The following is a 24,467-nucleotide window of genomic DNA, read 5'->3' on the forward strand; positions in this document are numbered from 1 at the left end:
TTTGGGATTTTGGGGTGGATTTTGGGGATTTTTGGGGTTTCTGGGTGGGATTTTGGGGTGGGAGATTTTGGGTTTTTTGGGGTGGATTTTGGAGGTTTTCAGGGTGGGATTTTGGGGTTTCTGGGGTGGATTTTGGGGGTTTTGGGGTTTCTGGGGTGGATTTTGGGGTTTTTGGGGGTGCAGAGCCCCAATTTTGGGTGGTTTTTGTGCTTTCCCGCGTCTCTCACCGGGTACGAGCAGGTTCCCGAAGCAGCACCGGGGTTTTGGGGCGGATTTGAGATTTTTTGGTGTTTCTGGGGTGGATTTTGGGGTTTTTGGGTTGGGATTTTTTGGTTTTTAGGGGTTTCTGGGTGGGATTTTGGGGTTTTTGGGGTTCCTGGGTGGGATTTTGGGATTTCTGAGTGGGATTTTGGGTTCTTGGGTGAGATTTTGGGGTTTTTGGGGTTTCTGGGGTGGATTTTGGGGTTTTTGGGTTGGGATTTTTTGGTTTTTAGGGGTTTCTGGGGTGGATTTTGGGGTTTTTGGGGGTGCTGAACCCGATTTTGTTGGGATTGTTTTTGATTTTGGGACGTTTCAGGATATTTCAGGCGTCTCTCACCGGGTATGAGCAGGTTCCCAAAGCAGCACTGGGGATGTTGGGGTGGATTTTGGGGTTTTTGGGGTTCCTGGGTGGATTTTGGAGGTTTCTGGGGTGGATTTTGGGGTTTTTGGGGGTGCAGAACCCGATTTTGTTGGGATTGTTTTTGATTTTGGGACGTTTCAGGATATTTCAGACGTCTCTCACCGGGTACGAGCAGGTTCCCGAAGCAGCACCGGGGTTTTGGGGCGGATTTGAGATTTTTTGGTGTTTCTGGGGTGGATTTTGGGGTTTTTGGGTTGGGATTTTTTGGTTTTTAGGGGTTTCTGGGTGGGATTTTGGGGTTTTTGGGGTTCCTGGTGGGATTTTGGGATTTCTGGATGGGATTTTGGGGTTCTTGGGTGAGATTTTGGGGTTTTTGGTGTTTCTGGGGTGGATTTTGGGGTTTTTGGGTTGGGGTTTTTTGGGTTTTTAGGGGTTTCTGGGGTGGATTTTGGGGTTTTTGGGGTTCCTGGTGGGATTTTGGGATTTCTGAGTGGGATTTTGGGGTTCTTGGGTGAGATTTTGGGGTTTTTGGTGTTTCTGGGGTGGATTTTGGGGTTTTTGGGTTGGGGTTTTTTGGTTTTTAGGGGTTTCTGGGGTGGATTTTGGGGTTTTTGGGGGTGCTGAACCCGATTTTGTTGGGATTGTTTTTGATTTTGGGACGTTTCAGGATACTTCAGCCGTCTCCCACCAGGTACGAGCAGGTTCCCGAAGCAGCACCGGGGATTTTGGGGTGGATTTTGGGGTTTTTGGGGTGGATTTTGGGGTTTTTGGGGCTGATGAACCCGATTTTGTTGGGATTGTTTTTGATTTTGGGACGTTTCAGGATATTTCAGCCGTCTCCCACCAGGTACGAGCAGGTTCCCGAAGCAGCACCGGGGTTTTTGGGGGTGGATTTTGGGATTTTGGGGTGGATTTTGGGGATTTTTGGGGTTTCTGGGGTGGATTTTGGGGTTTTTGGGGTTTCTGGGGTGGATTTTGGTGTTTTTGGGGGTGCAGAGCCCCAATTTTGGGTGGTTTTTGTGCTTTTCCGCGTCTCTCACCGGGTACGAGCAGGTTCTCGAAGCAGCACCGGGGTTTTGGGGTGGATTTTGGGGTTTTTGGTGTTTCTGGGGTGGATTTTGGGGTTTTTGGGTTGGGGTTTTTTGGTTTTTAGGGGTTTCTGGGTGGGATTTTGGGGTTTTTGGGGTTCCTGGTGGGATTTTGGGATTTCTGAGTGGGATTTTGGGGTTCTTGGGTGAGATTTTGGGGTTTTTGGTGTTTCTGGGGTGGATTTTGGGGTTTTTGGGTTGGGATGTTTTGGTTTTTAGCGGTTTCTGGGGTGGATTTTGGGGGTGCTGAACCCGATTTTGTTGGGATTTTTTTTTGATTTTGGGACGTTTCAGGATATCTCAGGCGTCTCTCACCGGGTATGAGCAGGTTCCCGAAGCAGCACTGGGGATTTTGGGGTGGATTTTGGGGTTTTTGGGGCAGATTTTGGGGTTTCTGGGGTGGGTTTTGGGGTTTTTGGGTTGGGATTTTTTGGTTTTTTGGGGTTTCTGGGGTGGATTTTGGTGGTTTTGGGGGTGCAGAGCCCCAATTTTGGGTGGTTTTTGTGCTTTCCCGCGTCTCTCAGCGGGTACGAGCAGGTTCCTGAAGCAGCACCGGGGTTTTGGGGAGGATTTGAGATTTTTTGGTGTTTCTGGGGTGGATTTTGGGGTTTTTGGGTTGGGATTTTTTGGTTTTTAGGGGTTTCTGGGTAAGATTTTGGGGTTTTTGGGGTTCCTGGGTGGGATTTTGGGATTTCTGAGTGGGATTTTGGGGTTCTTGGGTGAGATTTTGGGGTTTTTGGTGTTTCTAGGGTGGATTTTGGGGTTTTTGGGTTGGGATTTTTTGGTTTTTAGGGGTTTCTGGGTGGGATTTTGGGGTTTTTGGGGTTCCTGGTGGGATTTTGGGATTTCTGAGTGGGATTTTGGGGTTCTTGGGTGAGATTTTGGGATTTTTTGGTGTTTCTGGGGTGGATTTTGGGGTTTTTGGGTTGGGATTTTTTGGTTTTTAGGGGTTTCTGGGGTGGATTTTGGGGTTTTTGGGGGTGCTGAACCCGATTTTGTTGGGATTGTTTTTGATTTTGGGACGTTTCAGGATATCTCAGGCGTCTCTCACCGGGTATGAGCAGGTTCCCGAAGCAGCACCGGGGTTTTTGGGGTGGATTTTGGGGGTGGATTTTGGGGTTTTTGGGGTGGATTTTGGGGTTTCTGGGGTGGATTTTGGGGTTTTTGGGGGTGCCGAACCCGATTTTGTTGGGATTTTTTTTTGATTTTGGGACATTCCGGGATATTTCAGGCGTCTCTCACCGGGTATGAGCAGGTTCCCGAAGCAGCACCGGGGTTTTTGGGGGTGGATTTTGGGGGTGGATTTTGGGGTTTTTGGGGTGGATTTTGGGGGTGGATTTTGGGGTTTTTGGGGTGGATTTTGGGGGTGGATTTTGGGGTTTCTGGGGTGGATTTTGGGGTTTTTGGGGGTGCAGAACCCGATTTTGTCGGGATTTTTTTTGATTTTGGGACATTTTAGGATATTTCAGCCGTCTCTCACCGGGTATGAGCAGGTTCCCGAAGCAGTAGCCCGCCGTGCCCGCGATCACGTGCGCTCCCCTCCCCGTGCTCTGCACGTCCCGGATCCGGCCCCCGGTGCCGGTGGTGGCGCCGCTGAACGGGGCCACGGCTGCACACGGAGAAACGACACAAAAAATGACCAAAGAATCGACAAAGAAACACCAAAAAATACATGAAAAAAAACCAAAGAAAAGCAAAAAAAAAAAAAACCAACAGAAAGCAGCAAAAAGCAACAAAAAGAAAGAGAAAACACAACAAAACGCCACGGCTGCACACGGAGAAACGACACAAAAAATGACCAAAATATCAACAAAGAAACACCAAAAAATACATGAAAAAAAACCGAACAAAAGCAAAAAAAAAAAAAACCCCAACAGAAAGCAGCAAAAAGCAACAAAAAAAAAGACAAAACACCACAAAATGCCATGGCTGCAGAGAAACAACACAAAAAATGGCAAAAAAAATCAACAAAGAAACACCAAAAAATACATGAAAAAAAACCAAACAAAAGCAAAAAAAAAAAACCAACAGAAAGCAGCAAAAAGCAACAAAAAGAAAGAGAAAACAGCACAAAATGCCACGGCTGCACACGGAGAAACGACACAAAAAATGACCAAAAAATCAACAAAGAAACACTAAAAAATACATGAAAAACAACCGAACAAAAGCAAAAAATAAAAAACCCCAACAGAAAGCAGCAAAAAGCAACAAAAAACAACAAAATAGTAAGGGAAAAAAAAAAAAACCAGCAAAACCAACAAAAAAACAATTAAAACAAAAAATAAAATGCCACAAAACGCTACGGCTGCGGGAAGGCGGAGAAACAACACAAAAAATGACCAAAAAATCAACAAAGAAGCACCAAAAAAACCAACAAAAGCAAAAAAAAACCCCAACAGAAAGCAGCGAAAAGCAACAAAAAAAAAAGACAAAACACCACAAAACGCCACGGATGCAGAAAGGCAGAGAAATAACACAAAAAATGACAAAAAAATCGAAAAAGAAACACCAAAAAAAACACGAAAAAAACCAGACAAAAGCAAAAAAAAAAAAAAAAAAAACCAACAGAAAGCAGAGAAAAGCAACAAAAAAAAAGACAAAACACCACAAAATGCCACGGCTGCAGAAAGGCGGAGAAACAACAAAAAATGGCAAAAAATCGACAAAGAAACACCAAAAAAAACACGAAAAAACCCCAAACAAAAGTAAAAAAAAAACCCAACAGAAAGCAGCAAAAAGCAAAAAAAACCAACAAAAAATCAAGAGAAAAAAAAAACTAAACCAACAAAAAAAGAATTAAAACAAAAAAGAAAAAAAAAAAAACAATGAGAAAACAACAAAAGAAAACAATAAAAACCACTCAAAAAAAAAGACAAAACCAGCAAAAATCAGCAAAAAAAAGGCAAAACACCACAAAACGCCACGGCTGGGAAATGCAGAAAAAAGGGCAAAAATCAGCGAAAAACAGGGAAAAAACAAAAAAAAAAAAACAACGAGAAACAGCAAAAAGCAGTGAAAAGCAGCAAAAAACGACGAAAAAAAAAAGAAAAAACAACAAAAAACAACAAAAAAAAACAACAAAAAACCAACAAAAAACAACAAAAAACAACAAAAAACAGGTGAGACAAGCGAGGCACAGCTGGCCACGCCCACTCTGCAGGGACACGCCCACCATGGATGGCCACGCCCACTCTGTATGGACACGCCCACCATGGATGGCCACGCCCACTCTGCATGGACACGCCCACTTTGGCTGGACACGCCCACCGTGGATGGCCACAACAACCTTGCATGGCCACGCCCACTGTGCACTGACCTTTGACCCCAGAGTGACCGGTGGGGACGCTGCGGGTCTGAGCCCTGAGTGACCCCTGAGTGACCCCGAGTGACCTCTGACCCCTGAGTGACCCCTGAGTGACCCAATGACCACTGACCACTGACCATTGACCACTGACCACTGACCATTGACCACTGACCACTGACCATTGACCACTGACCACTGACCATTGACCATTGACCACTGACCATTGACCACTGACCACTGACCATTGACCATTGACCATTGACCACTGACCATTGACCACTGACCACTGACCATTGACCACTGACCACTGACCATTGACCACTGACCACTGACCATTCCCACTGACCACTGACCACTGACCACTGACCACTGACCACTGACCACTGACCACTGACCACTGACCATTGACCACTGACCACTGACCACTGACCACTGACCATTGACCACTGACCACTGACCATTGACCATTGACCACTGACCACTGACCACTGACCACTGACCATTGACCACTGACCACTGACCATTGACCATTGACCACTGACCACTGACCACTGACCACTGACCACTGACCACTGACCACTGACCATTGACCACTGACCACTGACCACTGACCACTGACCACTGACCACTGACCACTGACCACTGACCATTGACCACTGACCACTGACCATTGACCACTGACCACTGACCACTGACCACTGACCACTGACCACTGACCATTGACCACTGACCATTGACCATTGACCACTGACCACTGACCACTGACCACTGACCATTGACCACTGACCATTGACCACTGACCACTGACCACTGACCACTGACCACTGACCATTGACCACTGACCATTGACCACTGACCACTGACCATTGACCATTGACCATTGACCACTGACCACTGACCATTGACCATTGACCACTGACCATTGACCATTGACCACTGACCACTGACCACTGACCACTGACCACTGACCACTGACCACTGACAATTGACCATTGACCACTGACCATTGACCATTGACCATTGACCATTGACCACTGACCACTGACCATTCCCACTGACCATTGACCACTGACCACTGACCATTGACCACTGACCATTGACCATTGACCACTGACCATTGACCACTGACCATTGACCACTGACCATTGACCACTGACCACTGACCACTGACCACTGACCACTGACCATTGACCACTGACCACTGACCATTGACCACTGACCATTGACCACTGACCATTGACCACTGACCACTGACCATTGACCACTGACCACTGACCACTGACCATTGACCACTGACCACTGACCATTGACCACTGACCACTGACCACTGACCATTGACCACTGACCACTGACCACTGACCATTGACCACTGACCACTGACCATTGACCACTGACCATTGACCACTGACCATTGACCACTGACCACTGACCATTGACCACTGACCATTGACCACTGACCATTGACCACTGACCACTGACCATTGACCATTGACCATTGACCACTGACCATTGACCACTGACCATTGACCACTGACCACTGACCACTGACCATTCCCACTGACCATTGACCAGTGACCACTGACCACTGACCATTGACCATTGACCACTGACCACTGACCATTGACCACTGACCACTGACCACTGACCACTGACCACTGACCACTGACCATTGACCACTGACCATTGACCACTGACCACTGACCATTGACCACTGACCACTGACCATTGACCACTGACCACTGACCATTGACCACTGACCACTGACCACTGACCATTGACCACTGACCACTGACCATTGACCACTGACCACTGACCACTGACCACTGACCATTGACCATTGACCACTGACCATTGACCACTGACCACTGACCATTGACCACTGACCACTGACCACTGACCATTGACCACTGACCACTGACCATTGACCACTGACCATTGACCACTGACCACTGACCACTGACCACTGACCATTGACCACTGACCATTCCACTGACCATTGACCACTGACCACTGACCACTGACCATTGACCATTGACCACTGACCATTGACCACTGAGCACTGACCATTGACCATTGACCACTGACCACTGACCACTGACCATTGACCACTGACCACTGACCATTGACCACTGACCACTGACCACTGACCACTGACCACTGACCATTGACCATTGACCATTGACCACTGACCACTGACCATTGACCACTGACCACTGACCACTGACCATTCCCACTGACCACTCACCATTGACCACTGACCATTGACCATTGACCACTGACCATTGACCACTGACCACTGACCATTGACCACTGACCACTGACCATTGACCACTGACCATTGACCACTGACCATTGACCACTGACCACTGACCATTGACCACTGACCACTGACCATTGACCATTGACCACTGACCATTCCCACTGACCACTGACCATTGACCACTGACCACTGACCATTGACCACTGACCACTGACCATTCCCACTGACCATTGACCATTGACCACTGACCACTGACCATTCCCACTGACCACTGACCATTGACCACTGACCACTGACCATTGACCATTGACCACTGACCATTGACCACTGACCACTGACCACTGACCACTGACCACTGACCATTGACCACTGACCACTGACCATTGACCATTGACCATTCCCACTGACCACTGACCATTGACCATTGACCACTGACCACTGACCACTGACCATTGACCATTGACCACTGACCATTGACCATTGACCATTGACCATTGACCACTGACCATTGACCACTGACCACTGACCACTGACCACTGACCATTGACCACTGACCACTGACCATTGACCATTGACCACTGACCATTGACCACTGACCACTGACCACTGACCACTGACCACTGACCACTGACCACTGACCACTGACCATTGACCACTGACCATTGACCATTGACCACTGACCACTGACCACTGACCACTGACCACTGACCACTGACCATTGACCACTGACCACTGACCATTGACCACTGACCACTGACCACTGACCATTGACCACTGACCATTGACCATTGACCACTGACCATTGACCATTGACCACTGAACACTGACCACTGACCATTGACCACTGACCACTGACCACTGACCATTGACCATTGACCACTGACCACTGACCACTGACCACTGACCATTGACCATTGACCATTGACCACTGACCACTGACCATTGACCATTCCCACTGACCATTGACCATTGACCATTGACCACTGACCACTGACCATTGACCACTGACCATTGACCACTGACCATTGACCACTGACCACTGACCACTGACCATTGACCACTGACCACTGACCATTGACCACTGACCATTGACCACTGACCATTGACCACTGACCACTGACCACTGACCATTGACCACTGACCACTGACCACTGACCATTGACCACTGACCACTGACCATTGACCATTGACCACTGACCACTGACCATTGACCACTGACCATTGACCACTGACCATTGACCACTGACCACTGACCACTGACCATTGACCATTGACCACTGACCACTGACCACTGACCACTGACCACTGACCACTGACCACTGACCATTGACCATTGACCATTGACCACTGACCACTGACCACTGACCACTGACCATTCCCATTGACCATTGACCACTGACCACTGACCACTGACCATTGACCACTGACCACTGACCATTGACCACTGACCACTGACCACTGACCACTGACCATTGACCATTGACCATTGACCATTGACCACTGACCATTGACCACTGACCATTGACCACTGACCACTGACCACTGACCATTGACCATTGACCACTGACCACTGACCACTGACCACTGACCATTGACCACTGACCACTGACCATTGACCATTGACCATTGACCACTGACCACTGACCACTGACCACTGACCACTGACCACTGACCATTGACCACTGACCACTGACCACTGACCACTGACCACTGACCATTGACCACTGACCATTGACCATTGACCATTGACCATTGACCACTGACCATTGACCACTGACCACTGACCATTGACCACTGACCACTGACCATTGACCACTGACCATTGACCACTGACCACTGACCACTGACCACTGACCATTCCCATTGACCATTGACCACTGACCATTGACCACTGACCACTGACCACTGACCACTGACCACTGACCACTGACCATTGACCACTGACCATTGACCATTAACCATTCCCACTGACCACTGACCACTGACCATTGACCATTGACCATTGACCACTGACCACTGACCACTGACCATTGACCACTGACCACTGACCACTGACCATTGACCACTGACCACTGACCACTGACCACTGACCACTGACCACTGACCACTGACCATTGACCATTGACCACTGACCACTGACCACTGACCATTGACCATTGACCATTGACCATTGACCACTGACCATTGACCACTGACCACTGACCATTGACCACTGACCATTGACCACTGACCATTGACCACTGACCACTGACCACTGACCATTGACCACTGACCATTGACCATTGACCATTGACCACTGACCACTGACCATTGACCACTGACCATTGACCACTGACCATTGACCATTGACCATTGACCATTGACCATTGACCATTGACCATTGACCACTGACCACTGACCACTGACCACTGACCATTGACCATTGACCATTGACCACTGACCACTGACCATTGACCACTGACCATTGACCATTGACCATTCCCACTGACCATTGACCACTGACCACTGACCACTGACCACTGACCACTGACCACTGACCATTGACCACTGACCACTGACCATTGACCATTGACCATTGACCATTCCCACTGACCACTGACCACTGACCATTGACCACTGACCATTGACCATTGACCACTGACCACTGACCACTGACCACTGACCATTGACCACTGACCACTGACCACTGACCACTGACCATTGACCACTGACCATTGACCACTGACCACTGACCACTGACCACTGACCACTGACCACTGACCATTGACCACTGACCACTGACCATTGACCACTGACCATTGACCATTGACCATTGACCACTGACCATTGACCATTGACCATTGACCACTGACCATTGACCATTGACCACTGACCATTGACCACTGACCATTGACCACTGACCACTGACCATTGACCACTGACCACTGACCATTGACCACTGACCACTGACCATTGACCATTGACCACTGACCATTGACCACTGACCATTGACCATTGACCACTGACCACTGACCATTGACCACTGACCACTGACCACTGACCACTGACCATTGACCATTGACCATTGACCATTGACCATTGACCATTGACCACTGACCACTGACCATTGACCACTGACCACTGACCACTGACCATTGACCACTGACCATTGACCACTGACCATTGACCATTCCCACTGACCATTAACCATTCCCATTGACCACTGACCACTGACCAGTGACCCCAGATGACCCCAAGGATGACCTGTGACCCCAGACTGACCGGTGGGGAAGTTGTGTGTCTCGGCGGTGAAGGTCACGTGCCGGACGCTCGTTCTCCTCTCGTAGGGGCCGGGCCCGGCCGGGTTCTGCGGCCACAGCGCGGCCACGGGGACGCCGCGGATGGCGCTGGGGGAAAGGCACCAAAATCGGCAAAATTCAACCCAAAATGCACCCAAAATCCCGAAAAATTCACCCCAAAAATTCACCCCAAATAACTCCCAAAAAATTCCCCAAAATCACCCCAAAATTCACCCCAAAATCCACCCTGGGACGCCGCGGATGGCGCTGGGGGAAAGGCACCAAAATCGGCAAAATTCAACCCAAAATGCACCCAAAATCCCGAAAAATTCACCCCAAAAATTCACCCCAAATAACTCCCCAAAAAATTCCCCAAATTCACCCCAAAATTCACCCCAAAATCCCACCCTGGGACGCCGCGGATGGCGCTGGGGGAAAGGCACCAAAATCGGCAAAATTCGACCCAAAACTCACTAAAATCCCAAAAAATTCACCCCAAAAATTCACCCCAAATAACTCCCCAAAAAATTCCCCAAATTCACCCCAAAATTCACCCCAAAATCCCACCCTGGGACCCCGCGGATGGCACTGCCCGGAAACGGAACAAAATCGGCAAAATTCAACCCAAAATTCACCAATATCCCAAAAAATTCACCCCAAAAATTCACCCCAAAAAATTCCCCAAAAAATTCCCCAAATTCACCCAAAATCCACAAAATTCACCCCAAAATCCCACCCTGGGACACCGCAGATAGCACTGCCCGGAAAGGCACCAAAATCGGCAAAATTCAACCCAAAATGCACCACAAAAATTCACCCCAAATAACTCCCCAAAAAATACCCCAAATTCACCCCAAAATTCACCCCAAAATCCCACCCTGGGACCCCGCGGATGGCACTGCCCGGAAACAGAACAAAATCGGCAAAATTCGACCCAAAATGCACCAAAATCCCAAAAAATTCACCCCAAAAATTGACCCCAAATAACTCCCAAAAAATTCCCGAAATTCACCCCAAAATCCACAAAATTCACCCCAAAATCCCACCCTGGGACGCCGCGGATGGCACTGCCCAGAAAGGCACCAAAATCGGCAAAATTCAACCCAAAATGTGCCCAAAAATCCAAAAAGCCTACCCCAGAAAAAAACCCCCAAAATTCACCCCAAAATCAACAAAATTCCTCCTCAAATTCACCCAAAAAACCCAAAAAATTCACCCCAAAAAACCTCCCGAAAAACCCAAAAAATAACACCGAAAAAATCCCAACATTCACCCCAAAATCAACAAAATTCACCCCAAAATTCACCCCCAAAAAAACCCCAAAAAATCCCAAAATTCACCCCCGAATCAACAAAATTCACCCCAAAAAAACCCCAAGAAATCCCAAAATTCACCCTAAAATTCACCCCAGAATCAACAAAATTTACCCCCCAAAAAAACCCCCAAAATTCACCCCAAATAACCTCCCAAAAGAACCCCAAAAATAACACCGAAAAAATCCCAACATTCACCCCAAAATCAACAAAATTCACCCCAAAATTCACCCCCAAAAAAACCCCAAGAAATCCCAAAATTCACCCCAAAATTCACCCCAGAATCAACAAAATTCACCCCAAAAACCCCAAAAATTCACCCCAAATCACCTCCCAAAAAACCCCAAAAAAATAACACCGAAAAAATCCCAACATTCACCCCAAAATCAACAAAATTCACCCCAAAATCCCAGCCTGGGACCCCGTGGATGGCACTGGGGGGAGGGGACAGGGTCAGGTGTGTCCCGGGTGTGTCCTCATGTCCCCAGGTGTGTCCCCAGGTGTGTCCCCAGGTGTGTCCCAGGTGTCCCCAGGTGTGCCCAGATGTGTGTCAAGTATCTCTGGTGTGTCCCCAGGTGTGTCCCCAGGTGTGTCCCCAGGTGTGTCCCAGGTGTGTCCAGGTGTGTGTCAGGTGTCCCCAGGTTCCCAGGTGTCCCCAGGTGTGCCCAGGTGTGTCCCAGGTGTGTTTGTGTGTCCCAGGTGTCCCCAGGTGTGTCCAGGTGTGTCCCCAGGGATGCCCCAGCTGTCCCCAGCTGTGTCTATGATGTCCCCAAGTGTGTCCCAGGTGTGTCCCAGGTGTCCCCAGGTGTCCCCAGGTGTGTCCCCAATGTCCCCAGGTGTGTCCCCAGGTGTCCCCAGGTGTGTCCCCAGCTGTCCCCAGGTGTGTCCCCAGGTGTCCCCAGCTGTCCCCAGGTGTGTCCCAGGTGTGTCCCCATGTCCCAGGTGCACCCCCAGCTGTCCCCAGCTGTGTCCCTGATGTCCCCAATGTCCCCAGGTGTCCCCAGGTGTGTCCCAGGTGTGTCCCCAGGTGTGTCCCAGGTGTGTCCCCAGGTGTGTCCCAGGTGTGTTTGTGTGCCCCAGCTGTCCCCAGGTGTGTCCCAGGTGTGTCCCGGGTGTCCCGATGACGTCACACCTGCTGTTGTCGCAGAACTTGATGACGTTGTTGGGGTGGGAGGAGCTCTGGGTGTCCATCAGGGAGCGGAACAGGGACACGCCCACCGGCCGCCCGTCCACGGTCACGTGACCCCGGAAGAACCAATGGCGGCTGTGCTCGCTGTGGGGACAGGAATGACATCATCAGAGTGACATCATTGGTGTGACGTCATCACAGGGACACGCCCACGGGCCGCCCGTCCACGGTCACGTGACCCCGGAAGAACCAATGGCGGCTGTGCTTGCTGTGGGGATAAGAGTGACGTCATCAGCGTGATGTCATCGGTGTGACGTCATCACAGAGACCCGCCCACAGGTGAGTCATTGATAGTCACATGACCCCGGAAGAACCAATGGCAGCTGTGCTCGCTGCGGGGGGGGGGGAAAGGTATGACATCATCTGAGTGACGTCATCAGTGTGATGTCATCACAGGGACACGCCCACAGGTGAGTCATCCACGGTCACGTGACCCCGGAAAAACCAATGGCGGCCGCGCTTGCTGTGGGGACAGGAGTGACGTCATCAGTGTGACGTCATCACAGGGACACGCCCACAGGGGCGGCCGTCGATGGTCACGTGACTGGGGAAGAACCAATGGCAACCACTCGCCACGGGGGAAAGATATGATGTCATCACTGCGACGTCACCATTGTGACGTCATCGGTGTGATGTCATCACAAGGACCCGCCCACTGGGCGGTCATCGATGGTCACGTGACCACGGAAGAACCAATGGCGGCTGCGCTTGCTGTGGGAAAGAGGTGACGTCACCGGTTTCACAGGTATGACGTCATCGGTGCGACCAGTTTGGGATTTTTTGGATTTCTTTTTTATTTTTCTGGGATTTTCTCCAACTTTGGGGGATTTTGGTGTTTTTGGGGTGTTCTGGGCTCACCTGTTGCTCTGGGCCAGCTCACAGAGCTCCAGGGATGAAAATTTCAGTGATTTTATGGATTTTTATGGATTTTTGTGGGATTTTTGCAGGATATCTCTGGGATTTTGTAGCATTTTGATGGTTTTTTGGGGGGATTTTGGTGGTTTTTTATGGATTTTTGTGGGATTTTTGCAGGATTTCTCTGGGATTTTGCAGCATTTTGATGTTTTTCTGGGATTTTGCAGTTTTTCTGTGTTTTTGTGGAGTTTTTGGGCTCACCTGTTGCTCTGGGCCAGCTCACAGAGCTCCAGAAATGGGAATTTCAGTGATTTTATGGGTTTTTGTGGGATTTTTGTGGGATTTTTGCAGGATTTCTCTAGGATTTTGTAAGATTTTTATTTTTTGGGGGGTTTTGGTGTTTTTTGGGCTCACCTGTTGCTCTGGGCCAGCTCACAGAGCTCCAGGGATGAAAATTTCAGTGATTTTATGGATTTTTATGGATTTTTGTGGGATTTTTGCAGGATTTCTCTGGGATTTTGCAGCATGTTGATGTTTTTCTGGGATTTTGCAGTTTTTCCGTGTTTTTGGAGTTTTTGGGCTCACCTCTTGCTCTGGGCCAGCTCACAGAGCTCCAGGAATGGGAATTTCAGTGATTTTATGGATTTTAATTGGATTTTTATGAGATTTTTGTGGGATTTTTGCGGGATTTCTCTGGGATTTTGTAGCATTTTGATGTTTTTCTGGGATTTTGCAGTTTTTCTGTGTTTTTGGGGTGTTTTTTGGGCTCACCTCTTGCTCTGGGCCAGCTCACAGAGCTCCAGGAATAGGAATTTCAGTGATTTTATGGATTTTAATTGGATTTTTATGAGATTTTTGTGGGATTTTTGTGGGATTTTTGCAGGATTTCTCTGGGATTTTGTAGCATTTTGATGTTTTTCTGGGATTTTGCAGTTTTTCTGTGTTTTTGGGATGTTTTTTGGGCTCACCTGTTGCTCTGGGCCAGCTCACAGAGCTCCAGGGATGAAAATTTCAGTGATTTTATGGATTTTTGTGGGATTTTTGCAGGATTTCTCTAGGATTTTGTAGGATTTTTATTTTTTGGGGGATTTTGGTGTTTTTTGGGCTCACCTCTTGCTCTGGGCCAGCTCACAGAGCTCCAGGAATGAAAATTTCAGTGATTTTATCGATTTTTGTGGGATTTTTGTGGGATTTTTGCAGGATTTCTCTGGGATTTTGTAGCATTTTTATTTTTTTGGGGATTTTGCAGTTTTTCTGTGTTTTTGTGGAGTTTTTGGGCTCACCTGTTGCTCTGGGCCAGGTCAAAGAGCTCCAGGGATGAAAATTTCAGTGATTTTATGGATTTTTATGGATTTTTGTGGGATTTTTGCAGGATTTCTCTGGGATTTTGTAGCATTTTTATTTTTTTGGGGATTTTGCAGTTTTTCTGTGTTTTTGGGGTGTTTTTTGGGCTCACCTCTTGCTCTGGGCCAGCTCACAGAGCTCCAGGGATGGGAATTTCAGTGATTTTATGGATTTTTGTGGGATTTTTGTGGGATTTTTGTGGGATTTTTGCAGGATTTCTCTGGGATTTTGTAGCATTTTGATGTTTTTCTGGGATTTTGCAGTTTTTCTGTGTTTTTGGGGTGTTTTTTGGGCTCACCTGTTGCTCTGGGCCAGGTCAAAGAGCTCCACGGAGGTCGGGTTCCTCCCGGCCTTCTGGAAGAGCTGAGTGTAGAACTCCAGGTCCCACGAGTCGAAGGCCAGGCCTGGAGAAAGGGGAAAAAAAAAATCACCAAAAAATCAAAAAAAAGTTCCCAAAAATCCCCCAAACTAAAGAAAAAAAAAAATGCCCCAAAAAGTTCCCAAAAATTACTCCAGAAAGTCCCCAAAACATTGACAAAAAAAAAAAAAAGCTAAAAATTCTCCAAAACTTTCCTAAAAATGTTCCCGAAAATATTCCCCCCAAAAAATCCCCCCAAATTCCCAAAAATATAAAAAAAAAAAAAAAAATCCCCCCCAAAATAAAAAAAATATTCCCAGAAAATTTCCAAAACATAGCCCAAAAATATTTTTTCAATTCTCAAAAAAAATCCCCAAAATTACCAAAAACTCCCCCCCAAAAAAATCCCCAAAAAATCCCCAAAAATCACCTAAAAGTTTTTAAATGCTCAAAAAAAAAAGTCCCCAGAAATGCCCAAAAGATTCCAAAAGTTTTCTGGCCAAAAATTCCCCACAAAATTCCCCACAAATCCCTAAAGAATTCCTCCAAAATTTCCTGCACATTGCCAAAATATTCTCAAAGGAATCACAAAAATATCCCTTAAAATTCCCCCAAAATGCCTCCAAAAAACCCCCCAAAATTTCTGCAACATTCCCAAAAAATTCCAACAAAATTTTTCCCCAAAGTTCCGTAGAAGTTCCCCAAATGTTTCCCTAAAAATTCCCCCAAAAATTAAAAAAAAAATCCTGAAAAATTCCCGATGTCCTCACTCGCTCCCAATCCCTCCTCTGTCCCCTCACTGTCCCCAATGTCCCCAAATGTCCCCAATGTCCCCAAATGTCCCCTCAGTGTCCCCAATGTCCCCAATGTCCCCAATCCCCGCAATGTCCCCAAATGTCCCCAATGTCCCCATTATGGCCCCAATGTCCCAAATCCCCCCAATCCCCCCAATGTCCCCATTGTCCCCAATGTCCCCATTGTCCCCCCAATCCCCGTTGATGTCCCCATTAATGTCCCCATTGTCCCCAATGTCCCCACTGTGCCCATTCCCCGTTGATGTCCCCACTGTCCCCAATGTCCCCAATCTCACCCTGTGTCCGCCTCCCTCAGCGCTCTCTGTCCCCAATGTCCCCAACCCCATTATTGCCCCCAATGTCCCCAATGTCCTCAATGTCCCCAATGTCCCAAATGTCCCCAATCCTCCCAATGTCCCCAATGTCCCCGTTAATGTCCCCAATGTCCCTCACCCAGCTCGCTGTCCACCTCCCTCAGGGCTCTCTGTCCCCACTGTCCCCACTGTCCCCAATGTCCCCATTGATGTCCCCAATGTCCCCAATCCCCCAGTGTCCCCATTATTGTCCCCAATGTCCCCAATTCCCCCAATCCTCCCAATGTCCCCACTGTCCCCATTGATGTCCCCCCGTCCCTCACCCAGCTGTGTTCGCCTCCCTCAGCGCTCTCTGTCCCCATTGATGTCCCCAATGTCCCCATTGATGTCCCCAATGTCCCCATTGATGTCCCCATTGATGTCCCCCTGTCCCTCACCCAGCTCGCTGTCCGCCTCCCTCAGCGCTCTCTGTCCCCATTGATGTCCCCATTGATGTCCCCAATGTCCTCATTGATGTCCCAAATGTCCTCATTAATGTCCCCATTAATGTCCCCATTGATGTCCCCATTGATGTCCCCATTGATGTCCCCATTGATGTCCCCACTGTCCCCATTGATGTCCCCATTGATGTCCCCATTGCTGTCCCTCACCCAGCTCGGTGTCCGTCTCCCTGAGCGCGCTCTGTCCCCATTAATGTCCCCATTGATGTCCCCAATGTCCCCATTGCTGTCCCCACTGTCCTCATTGATGTCCCCATTGATGTCCCCAATGTCCCCATTGATGTCCCTCACCCAGCTCGGTGTCCGCCTCCCTCAGCGCTCTCTGTCCCCATTGATGTCCCCATTGCTGTCCCCATTGATGTCCCCATTGATGTCCCCATTGATGTCCCCATTGATGTCCCCATTGATGCCCCCATTGATGTCCCCATTGATGTCCCCATTGATGTCCCCACTGTCCCCATTGCTGTCCCCATTGATGTCCCCATTGATGTCCCCATTGATGTCCCCAATGTCCCCATTGATGTCCCCATTGATGTCCCCATTGATGTCCCTCACCCAGCTCGGTGTCCACCTCCCTGAGCGCGCTCTGTCCCCATTGATGTCCCCATTGATGTCCCCATTGTCCCCATTGATGTCCCCAATGTTCCCATTGATGTCCCCATTGATGTCCCCATTGATGTCCCCACTGATGTCCCTCACCCAGCTCGGCGTCCGCCTCCCTGAGCGCGCTCTGTCCCCATTGATGTCCCCATTAATGTCCCCATTGATGTCCCCACTGTCCCCATTGCTGTCCCCATTGATGTCCCCATTGATGTCCCCATTGATGTCCCCACTGTCCCCATTGCTGTCCCCATTGATGTCCCCATTGATGTCCCCATTGATGTCCCCAATGTCCCCATTGATGTCCCCATTGATGTCCCCATTGATGTCCCTCACCCAGCTCGGTGTCCACCTCCCTGAGCGCGCTCTGTCCCCATTGATGTCCCCATTGATGTCCCCATTGTCCCCATTGATGTCCCCAATGTTCCCATTGATGTCCCCATTGATGTCCCCATTGATGTCCCCACTGATGTCCCTCACCCAGCTCGGCGTCCGCCTCCCTGAGCGCGCTCTGTCCCCATTGATGTCCCCATTAATGTCCCCAATGTCCCCATTGCTGTCCCCATTGATGTCCCCATTGATGTCCCCACTGTCCCCATTGCTGTCCCTCACCCAGCTCGGCGTCCGTCTCCCTGAACGCTCTCTGTCCCCATTGCTGTCCCCACTGTCCCCATTGATGTCCCCAATGTCCCCATTGCTGTCCCCATTGATGTCCCCATTGCTGTCCCCACTGTCCCCATTGATGCCCCCACTGTCCCCAATCCCTCACCCAGCTCGGTGTCCGCCTCCCTCAGCGCTCTCTGTCCCCATTGATGTCCCCATTGATGTCCCCAATGTCCCCATTAATGTCCCCATTGATGTCCCCATTGATGTCCCCACTGTCCCCATTGATGTCCCCATTGATGTCCCTCACCCAGCTCGGTGTCCGCCTCCCTCAGCGCGCTCTGTTCCCATTGATGTCCCCACTGTCCCCACTGTCCCCATTGCTGTCCCCACTGTCCTCATTGATGTCCCCATTGATGTCCCCATTGCTGTCCCCATTGCTGTCCCCATTGCTGTCCCCAATGTCCCCATTGATGTCCCCATTGATGTCCCCATTGATGTCCCCATTGATGTCCCCACTGATGCCCCCACTGTCCCCATTGCTGTCCCCATTGCTGTCCCCACTGTCCCCATTGATGTCCCCATTGCTGTCCCCATTGATGCCCCCACTGTCCCCATTGCTGGCCCCATTGATGTCCCCATTGCTGGCCCCATTGATGTCCCCATTGCTGTCCCTCACCCAGCTCGGCGTCCGCCTCCCTGAGCGCGCTCTGTCCCCGTGCCAGGACGTCGATGGTGGTGACGGGCACGGGCGCCGCGGGCACGTCGAAGGTGCGCAGGGGCTCCGGGTACAGCTGCTCCGTCACCGGGTCACGCAGCGCGCGGGACAGACGGACGCGCGCCTCGGGGGACGCCGGGGACGACAGCTGGGGACACGCGGGGGACGTTTGGGGACGTGAATGCGATTGATTCCCATTTTTTTCTGATTTTTTTTCCGATTTTTTCTGATTTTTTTCTGCTTTTTTTTCTGATTTTTTCTAATTTTTTTCTGATTTTTTCCGATTTTTTTCTGATTTTTTTCGGCATTTTTTCCCGATTTTTTTCTGCATTTTTTCCGACTCTTTTCCTGATTTTTTTCAGATTTTTTGAGTGATTTTTTCAATATTTTCTCAGACGTTACCTAGGATTTTCTTCTGATTTTTTGGCAATTTTTCGTGATTTTTTGGGGTTTTTTTTTAGGATTTCTTGGGAATTTTTTGGAGATATTTTGGGGACTTTGAGATTCTTTTGAGGTTTTTGGGGGAATTTTTCCTGATTTTTTTCGGGTTTTTGGGGATATTTTTGGGACAATTTGGGGACACTCTGGGGACACTCTGGGGCCACGGGGCTACGGCTGCTCCGTCACCGGATCACGCAGCGCACGGGACAGACGGACACGGACGGACGGGGACACTGGGGACGACAGCTGGGGACACGCGGGGGACAGTGGGGACATTGGCGACCATGGGGACATTGGGGACTTTGGGGACATTGGGGACATTGGGAGGGTTTGCAGACATTGGGGACATTGGGGACATGAATGGAGTCAGGGACATTGGGGACATTGGGGACATTGGGGACATTGAGGGGTTGGGGACATTGGGGACTTTTGGGAGACATTGGGGACATTGGGGACGTTGGGGACATTGGGGACCATGGGGACAATGGGGGACACTGGGGACATCACAGGGATTGAGGACATTGAGAATGTTTTGGGGGACATTGGGGACATTGGGGACATTGGGGACATTGAGGACATCACGGGGATTGGTGACATTGGGGGGATTGGTGACATTGGGGGGATTGGGGACATTGGGGACACTGGGGAGGTTTTGGGGCATTTGGGGACATTTGGGGGGACATTGGGAGGATTGGGGACATTTGGGACACTGGGAGGACTGGGGAGATTTGGGGACACCGGGGACAGTGGGGGGACATGAATGGGACTGGGGACATTGTGAATGCTTTGGGGACATTGGGGACATTGGGGACATTAATGGACTTAGGGACACTGAGAATGTTGGGGACATTGGAGACCATGAGGACATTGGGGACATTGAGGGACTGGGGACTTTGGGGGGACATTTGGGACACTGGGAGGACTTGGGAGATTTGGGGACACCGGGGACAGTGGGGGGACATGAATGGGATTGGGGACATTGTGAATGCTTTGGGGACATTGGGGACAGTGTGGGAATTGGGGACACTGGATTGGTGGCACTGGGAAAAGGGGACAACGGGGACTTTGGGGACATTGGAGACCATGGGGACACTGAGAGGATTGGGGACATTGGGGACACTGGGGACACTGGGGACATCACAGGGATTGGGGACATTGAGAACGTTTTGGGGACGTTGGGGACATTGGGGACATTGAGGGATTGGGGACACTGGGGACATTGGAGACCATGGGGACAACGGGGACACTGAGGGGATTGGGGACATTGGGGACACTGGGGAGGTTTTGGGGACATTGGGAACATTGTGGGATTGGGGACTTTGGGGGGGATTGGGGAGATTTGGGGACACCGGGGACAGTGGGGGGACATGAATGGGATTGGGGACATCGTGAATGCTTTGGGGACATTGGGGACAGTGTGGGAATTGGGGACATTGGGGACACCAATGGAGTCGGGGACATTGGGGACATTGGGGACCATGGGGACAATGGGGACAACAGGGACACTGAGGGAACTGGGGACATTGGGGACATTGAGAACGTTTCGGGGACATTGGGGACACTGGGGACAATGTTGGAATTGGGGACATGGGGGACGTTAATGGAGTCAGGGACACTGAGAATGTTGGAGACATTGGAGTTTATGGGGACAACGGGGACATTGGGGGACATTGGGGACATTGGGGGGACATTGGGGACATTGGAGACACTGTGGACATTGGGGACTTTGGGGACATTGCGGGGACTGGGGATATTTGAGGATATTGGGGGGACATTGGGGACACTGGGGACACCGGGGGGGTTTGCAGGCATTGGGGACATCAGAGGGATTGGGGACATTGAGGACACTGGGGACAGTGTGGGAATTGGGGACACCAATGGAGTCAGGGACATTGGGGATGTTGGGGACATTGGGGACCATGGGGACAATGTGGGAATGGGGGACACTGGGGACATTGGGAATGTTGGGAATGTTGGGGACATTGGGGACATTGGAGACCATGGGGACAACGGGGACACTGAGGGGATTGGGGACATTGGGGACATTGGGGACATTGGGGAGGTTTTGGGGGACTTGGGGACATTGGGGGACTTTGGGGACATTGCGGGACATTGGGGACACTAATGGAGTTAGGGACATTGGGGACCATGGGGACAATGTGGGAACTGGGGACGTTGGGGACATTGGGGACAACAGGGACATTGAGGGGATTGGGGACATTGGGGACACTGGAGAGATTTTGGGGGATTTGGGGACGTTGGGGACATGAATGGAGTTATGGGACATTGGGGACCATGGGGACAATGGGGACACTGAGGACGTTTTGGGGACTTTGGGGACATTGGGGACACTGGGGACATCACAGGGATTGGGGACATTGAGAACGTTTTGGGGACATTGGGGACAATGTGGAAACTGGGGACACTGGGGACTCTGGGGAGGTTTTGGGGCATTTGGGGGACATGAATGGGATTGGGGACATTGTGAATGTTTGGCGACATTGGGGACACTGGGGGGACTTTGGGGGGACATTGGGGGACATTGGGAACATTGGGGGGACATTGGGGGGACATTGGGGACATTGGGGACAGTGGGGAGGTTTTGGGGGATTTGGGGACATTGGGGACATTGGGGGACCCTGGGGACAGTGGGGGGACATGAATGGGATTGGGGACATCGTGAATGTTTGGCGGCATTGGGGACACTGGGGGGACATTGGGGGGACATTGGGGACAGTGGGGGGACTTTGGGGACACTGGGGACATTGGGGGGACATTGGGGACATTGGGGACACTGGGGACATTGGGGGGACATTGGGGACATTGGGGACACTGGGGACATTGGGGGGACTTTGGGGACATTGGGGACATTGGGGGACATTGGGGGGACTTTTGGGACATTGGGGGACATTGGGGGACATTGGGAACATTGGGGGACATTGGGGGGACACTGGGGGGACATTGGGGACACTGGGGGGACATTGGGGACAATGGGGACATTGGGGACATTGGGGACATTGGGGACATTGGGAACACTGGGGGGACATTGGGGACACTGGGGAGGTTTTGGGGGATTTGGGGACATTGGGGACATTTGGGGACATTGGGGGACACTTTGGGGACATTGGGGACATTGGGGACATTGGGGACATTGGGGACACTGGGGAGGTTTTGGGGGATTTGGGGACATTGGGGACACTGGGGGGACATTGGGGACATTGGGGGACATTGGGGACATTGGGGGACATTGGGGGACATTGGGGACACTGGGGAGGTTTTGGGGGATTTGGGGACACCGGGGACAGTGGGGGGACATGAATGGGATTGGGGACATCGTGAATGTTTGGGGGCATTGGGGACATTGGGGGGACACTGGGGACATTGGGGGACATTGGGGACATTGGGGACATTGGGGGGACACTGGGGGGACATTGGGGACATTGGGGACACTGGGGGGACATTGGGGACACTGGGGAGGTTTTGGGGGATTTGGGGACATTGGGGACATTGGGGGACCCTGGGGACAGCGGGGGGACATGAATGGGATTGGGGACATTGTGAATGCTTTGGGGACATTGGGGACACTGGGGACATTGGGGACATTGGGGACATTGGGGGGACATTGGGGGACATTGGGGACATTGGGGACATCGGGGACATTGGGGACATTGGGGGGACATTGGGGGGACATTGGGGGACATTGGGGGGACATTGGGGACATTGGGGACATTGGGGACATTGGGGGGACATTGGGGGGACATTGGGGGACATTGGGGACATTGGGGGACATTGGGGGACATTGGGGGACATTGGGGACATTGGGGGACATTGGGGACATTGGGGACATTGGGGGGACATTGGGGGACATTGGGGACATTGGGGACATCGGGGACATTGGGGACATTGGGGGACACTTTGGGGACACCTTGGGGACATTGGGGACATTGGGGGACAATGGGGACACCTTGGGGACATTGGGGACATTTGGGGACATTGGGGGACACTTTGGGGACACCTTGGGGACATTGGGGACACCTTGGGGACGTTGAGAATTTGGGGGGAATTTAATTTTTTTGGGGGGGAGATTTTTTTTAAATTTTGGGAATTTTGGGGGGAATTTTTGGGGGAATTTTTGGGACTTTTGGGGGGATTTTTGGGGAAATTTTGAGTAATCTGGGAGAATTTTTGGGGGAATGTTTTGGCATTTTTGAGGAAACTTTGAGGAAATTTGCGGGAATTTTTGGGGGAATTTTTGGGGGAATTTTTGGGGGAATTTTTGGGGATTTGTGGTGAAACTTTGAGGAAATTTGGAGGAATTTTGGGGGGATTTTTGGGGAGATTTTTGGGGGAATTTTGGGGGGAATTTTTGGGGAATTTTTGGGGATTTTTGGGGGAATTTTTGGGGGAATTTTTTGGGGATTTTTGGTGACACTTTGAGGAAATTTGGGGGAATTTTGGGGTGAATTTTTGGGGATTTTTGGGGGAATTTTTGGGGGGAATTTTTGGGGATTTTTGGGGGAATTTTTGGGAATTTTTTTGGGAATTTTTGGGGATTTTTGGGCGCTCCTGTCCCCACCTGCAGCAGGATCCTGCGGGATCTCTCCAGGCGCCGCACCCGGCTCAGCCCGGCCGCGTGGCACAGGGACACGGCGTTGGTGGACAGGGGGGTGCACACCCCCAGCCTGCCGTAATTAACACAATTCATTAATTAGCACTAATTAATTGTCCTTAATTAGCAAAAAATCCCAAAATTCCCATCAAAATCCCACCAAAAATGCCCCAGAAATCCCCAATCTGAGCACAGGGACACGGCGTGGGTGGACAGGGGTGTGCACACCCCCAGCCTGCCGTAATTAACGCAATCTGTTAATTAACACTAATTAATT

At 50.4% G+C, this 24,467-nt stretch overlaps 1 protein-coding gene across 1 annotated transcript in view; it reads right to left on the reverse strand.

The window, feature by feature from the left end:
- Window positions 1–3,190: 3,190 nt before the first annotated feature.
- The window catches only part of LOC134434213 (phosphoribosylformylglycinamidine synthase-like), a gene marked incomplete at its 3' end in the record, with an annotated part of 31,286 nt that continues 10,009 nt past the window's right edge, over window positions 3,191–24,467 (reverse strand). Inside the window, exons 4-9 of the mRNA XM_063182888.1 lie at window positions 24,158–24,263; window positions 19,102–19,288; window positions 15,552–15,657; window positions 12,998–13,138; window positions 10,536–10,660; window positions 3,191–3,319 (exon numbers count right to left, since the gene is read on the reverse strand). Coding sequence (XP_063038958.1) covers window positions 3,191–3,319; window positions 10,536–10,660; window positions 12,998–13,138; window positions 15,552–15,657; window positions 19,102–19,288; window positions 24,158–24,263 — 794 coding nt within the window. The remainder of the gene's footprint in view (window positions 3,320–10,535; window positions 10,661–12,997; window positions 13,139–15,551; window positions 15,658–19,101; window positions 19,289–24,157; window positions 24,264–24,467) is intronic.

The sequence above is a fragment of the Melospiza melodia genome, unplaced genomic scaffold, assembly GCF_035770615.1.
Source record: "Melospiza melodia melodia isolate bMelMel2 unplaced genomic scaffold, bMelMel2.pri scaffold_334, whole genome shotgun sequence".
Lineage (NCBI taxonomy): Eukaryota > Metazoa > Chordata > Aves > Passeriformes > Passerellidae > Melospiza > Melospiza melodia.